The 5,293-nt window shown below is 40.5% G+C and overlaps 1 protein-coding gene across 1 annotated transcript in view; it reads left to right on the top strand.

Moving 5' to 3' along the window:
* The first annotated feature begins 4,079 nt into the window (after nt 1-4,079).
* il17c (interleukin 17C) overlaps nt 4,080-5,293 on the top strand; it is a 4,741-nt gene continuing 3,527 nt past the window's right edge. The window contains exons 1-2 of the mRNA XM_015388925.1: nt 4,080-4,116; nt 4,198-4,415. Coding sequence (XP_015244411.1) covers nt 4,102-4,116; nt 4,198-4,415 — 233 coding nt within the window. The 5' untranslated portion in view covers nt 4,080-4,101. The remainder of the gene's footprint in view (nt 4,117-4,197; nt 4,416-5,293) is intronic.

The raw sequence follows: 5,293 nt of genomic DNA, 5'->3' as shown, positions 1-5,293 counted from the left end.
ATTCCCTCGTGTAAAGTTGGGCAACATTAGAGAGAATTCGGAAAATGCAACCTTTGGAACAGCTGCTTCCTTACGACTTTAATGCTCAGTTAATCTTTTATCCAAAGTTCAGCCTTAATGCGGTTCAACTTTAAAGTTGAGTTAAACTTTAATGGGAAGTTTTGTGTTGCTGCCATGTTCAGCCTTTATGCCTAATTCAGCATTAAGGCCTGATTAAAGTTCAGAGTTCACCCCTACCTCCTAGTTCAGCATTAATGATCAATTCATCTTTAATCCCAAGTTCAGCTTGACGGTTGAGTTCAGCCTTATGTCCAGATAAACGTCAATACTGAGTTCAGCCCTGACGATTGATGAGTTCATCTTTAATCTTGTATTCCCATTTAATGCTGAGTTTAGCCCAACTATTTCCACCTTGAACAGCTTCAATATTCTAGAAAGACTTTCAACTTCTCGTTCTTCCCGAAGATCAGACGTTAATGTTGGATATCGGACAAAGTAACAGTGTTATAATCATGTATAGAACCGTTTCTTTGCAACTGCAGTTCTATGTTTGAATGGAATAACTCCTCTGAATTAAACTCAGCCCTTGGGACGTTTTATGGGCTTAGACTACATTTAGGGACAGTTTAAGGTTTGAATCCATGGTTGTTCTTCTCTTTATCCACCAGGTCACCAAACCCCTTGGTCAAATGGCTTTACTTTATCCAAAAGATGCTTTTCACCTTAAGGTGTGGATTCAGTAGAGTTCAGTAAAGTTATTCCTAGCTAAACTTGCTTATTCTTGTCTGAATGGATCTAGTTTGGTGCAGCCATATGCGAGGTGTCTTTAAACTATTACAACAAAGTTGTGTGAAGGAAATTGTCCAAAGTCTTTCTGGATGCTGAAGCTTTCTGGATTGTTTTACCAAAATATAGGGGGTGTTCCTCCCTCCATCAAACTTTATATTCCGTAAAAATTCAAAAAAAATTCAAAAAATATCCACTGGACTTGGTTTTCAAGATTTGAAGACGTTTCGCCACCTCTCCAGGAAGCTTTCTCAATTCAAATGTGTGACACATTTGAATTGAGAAAGCTTCCTGGAGAGGTGGCGAAACGTCTTCAAATCTTGAAAACCAAGTCCAGTGGATATTTTTTGAATTTTTTTGAATTTTTACGGAATGACTATGACCTGGATGACTGAGAACCTTCATCAGCATCAAACTTTATAGTTATTAAGGGTTGTCTGACCTCATTTTAAATCTTTTGAATGATGATGGGAATTGTAGTGCAATACATTTGGCAATACATTTTACAAGGGTTCATATTTATCAGTCTAAAGTATTCTGATTCTGTTTTGTTAAACCATCTAACTTATCGTTTAAGCCTAACATCTGGAATTTTACTTGGTAAATACTTCCTAAATTTGTTCTCCTGAACTGAATGTCTTTCAGTACATTAAATATTAGACGTAGACAACTTTTATTGTCATTTTGTATACATTATATATTTAGTACCGCTTTTCAGACAGAATTTCCATTCCATAAAGTGGAGCAGTGATCAAATGTAAACAGTGTAGGGAAAAAAAAAACGCATTGATATGGAAGTTCAGAGCATTAATATATATGGTGTAAATATTAGAGTTGCACCCATTTTATTACAGATACCCGATTACTGGCTGGGCAGTATTGGCCGATACCGATACCATCTGTTTGAAATTGATGTGTGTGTATATATGAAGAACTGCATACTACTTGGATGTAAAATAGTTGCCATCATGGTTTTGTCAAACTGCTGCCTACCTTTGTGAAGCAGGAAAAAGACTAATACGAAGTGAATCCAGTAGAACTTTGTCTTGCCTACCTGGAATGGGTCACAATAGTGGAATAAACTTTTGCCTCTCAGAATTGGTATCGATATTGATTGATATTGGTATCGGTGCAGCACTAGTAAATATGCAGTATTTCAGGTTTGGTGTTATCAAACCAACTATGGGATACCAAACTGATGCAAGAAAAGTGGTGAAACAGATAGAACACTTTTCTAAAAGGGAGTAAACTCATTCTCCATGTGTGAAGAAGAGTTGGTGTTCTCCTGGTCCTCCATATGGAGTCGTTCATTGCGCCCCCCTCCAGTGTTTGGGCTGTTCTTTTCTTTTATTGTCACAGTGAACCTTCCCTCTCAGGCTCTCTGCATCAGAAGTGCATCCAGGACTTTCCAGGCCTCCATTGTTTCTTTGCGCTGTCAAACTCTAATGTGCTATTAATGATTCAGTGTCAGCTTTCGTGCCCTGATTTTGAAATACGGGATACCGAACTGGGCGTGTCTGCAAGGTGTTACTGTTGAGCTGTCATTTCATCACAAAGAGAGCAGTCAAGCTTTCATCATGAATCTCAAGGATCACATGAACGGCAGCTTTATTCTCCTCTAACCCAGTGGGACCTGGAAGTGTGTAAACAAGGCGCTGGAATTTCTGCTGCATCCAGTATAGACAACAAATCGTTCTATTTTTGGCAGCAAGCAGGGTTTCTTCATCAGGGGCGGGCCCAGTGGAGGCGAGGCCGAGCTGTTATTCAAGTTTACACAGGCGGCTGGAAAATCTATCCAGCAGCTTACAGACACATTTCTTGGTGAACTCCTCGTAAACCAAAAACAGCATCAAATCAATTTGTTTTGATTACTAATCTTGGGTCATAACAGCTTCTGGCCTAAATGTTTGCAGTGATGCTTTGCCATCAACTCATATTGTGTGATCCCTGCTCAGCTTTGCCCCATGGCACCTGACTGGGCTGAAAAGGATCCTAACTTTATTCACTGTCATGCATGTCAGGTTTCAGGTTTAATCACCTCCCTGTAGGAACCCCTGGGATGTCAGAGATCCTGCTGCAGGCTCCAGAGAGAAAAAGAAAAGGCTGGTTTTGAAGAAGTTAATTTATTTTATTTACCATGACCCTTTTCTCTTCAGAACTGCTTTTAAAAAAAGATTCAAATGTTCTGGTATTTTAATCAGTTGTCTTTCTAGCTGGTCTTATTAGCGCCCCCTGCTGCTCGTTTTTTAAAACTGCACCCAGTTGCCCTTTTTCCACTTTTTTCAAGACCTGGAACTTCTGTTCTCCACTCCTTTTGAATCTGCTGTTCTCCCATCCTTGTGATCATTTATTTATTTTTCTTTGTTTTAATCCAATTCATGATACTTTTTTGTTCCAGTTTTACAGTTTTCCTGAAAACTTGACAGACTATGTTGACATGATTTTTTATTCCCTCTATGTGCTGGGTCTGGTTAAGCTGGAAGTTTTATTTTATTTTTATTTTCTCAACTTTTCTCTCTAATCTATGATCAACTTGCTGAAGCTCAAAGGTTGTGGGAAAGCAGAACTTCATATGGGGGCATTCCCCATTTGAAAAGGATTCTTATAGGATTACACAATTATATAAAACCAAAAAAATAGGATTTAAACACAGACAGTGGACATTAGGTTAAAGAAGGTCAGCAGTAAATTAGCTGCAGTATCAAAGCTTATGGATGGAAAATTAGGTGGAGGGAAAACCTGTAAGAAAAGCAGTGAAAGCAACAGCAGCTTTTTCTAATCAACTTATTTAGAGGGAACTTTTTTTTATTTTTATTTGCATTAATTCAATGGAGCTAAAATAACAGAATAATAAATAATTGAACTATATATGAGAGTAAGATGAAGTTCTACACCATTAATGTCTCTCTTTGTTGATGCAGAGGATGAAATCAACAGAAGATGGTCAGCATCTGAACTGATTTATTCTTCACTTTGCTTCAGGCGCGTGCGCGTTTAATTGATTTATGGTATTTCCAGGTGAGGATAAGCGTTCATCATGGAGGCAGGCATTGGGAGCTCAGCGGGACTCTGGGTCCGACTGGATCATCTCTGCGGTTCTGGATCGGTTGTTGATCCAAACACAAAGAAGGCAGCCAGAGCCGCTGCGGCGGCGCTCCTCATTACCTGCTGTTTGTCTGGGGAAAGAGGAAGTATGGCAGCATTTCCGTTTCATCATGCCGTGGGCTGGTACTTTCCCTTCAGCGATAATAAAAGGAGCGCAGCAGCAGGCAAAGGTATCAAACGGATCCAAGTCAGTGAGGTCTGAGCCAGAAGATGGAGATAAAGCAGGTGAGACCCCCTCCCTACATCCACCTCCATCATCACCATCACCATCATCACTCTCCTCATCCTCTCCTCTCCTCCCTGCAGATCCTCATCCTCCTGCTGTGCGCCGCAGCGGCGCGCTCCCGGTGCCACAATGGGACCAACCTGGAGGCAATAGCGCTCAAGAGGCTCCAGAGGCACTACCCTCAGCCCCTGACCATCACGGCCTCAGATGACTCCTCCAGCTCCTGCCCGGTCGAGCTTTACCAGAAGCTGCCCTCCGTGGAGGTCAAGGATCGCTCCCTCTCTCCCTGGAAATGGCGGTGCGTGTTTACGCAGAGCAAAATTTAGTTTTTACAGCACGGTAAAACCTGAAGGATGTTTTAGAAGTCAAACGCTTCTCCTTTTCTAAGTTAACCGGGAAGGAAATGTAAAACAGAAGCAGGGGAAATTAAAAAATCCAAACTGGATGTTGACAGATTGATGAAACCCTGAGGAAACTCCAGATGACTTCCCAGTTAGACTTTAACTGAGTAAATTCCCCGCTTGACCCGGGATGCTTCGCTTTTTGCTATAATTTCTTTATTTATGGCTCTCTGCGTCATTAAGGTCTGCAGGATGCAACATCGCTCTTTTACGCACGCGTAATTGGCAGCCAAAAGAAACCTTCTAATGCATCTCTTAAAACCTTTAAAGAAACATCAAAGTAGCTGGTTTAGTTAAGCTTGGCTTTAATACCGTGCAGGGAAAGTCCCGGTGCGGCTCGTCCTGCAGGCATCCATCTGCACCATCAGCTGACTCTATGACAGCTGAACAAACTCTCACATCGTTAAGCAATAGAAATAGAAATCTGTGCATCACTACTGATTCAGTAAGAATCACGATATGATTGTCCTCATGGACATTATATCACTTAATGTCCATTATATAATAAGAAGAATCATGGTGGTTTAAACAAGGCTTTTCTCTTCAACGATCATTTAAAGACCGAATTTTCACAAATGAAATAGAAAATCCAACCAGATTCTCCAGAGAAAAGCTCTTTGTCTCCGATGGAAGAATGGATGCAAATATTTCAGTTTAAAAACATAATCCCCCTATGTTTAGAGTACAACAGTTAACCTGTTAACTAGAGTAGAATAACTAACCAGTTTGGAGTAGAATAACTAACCTGTTTAGTCTAGAATAACTAATATGTTTA

This window comes from Cyprinodon variegatus, unplaced genomic scaffold, assembly GCF_000732505.1.
Source record: "Cyprinodon variegatus isolate N-32 unplaced genomic scaffold, C_variegatus-1.0 Scaffold442, whole genome shotgun sequence".
Classification (NCBI taxonomy): Eukaryota; Metazoa; Chordata; class Actinopteri; order Cyprinodontiformes; family Cyprinodontidae; genus Cyprinodon; species Cyprinodon variegatus.
The sequence above is the reverse complement of the archived record's forward strand: the minus strand, read 5'-3'. Positions and strand labels throughout refer to the sequence as shown.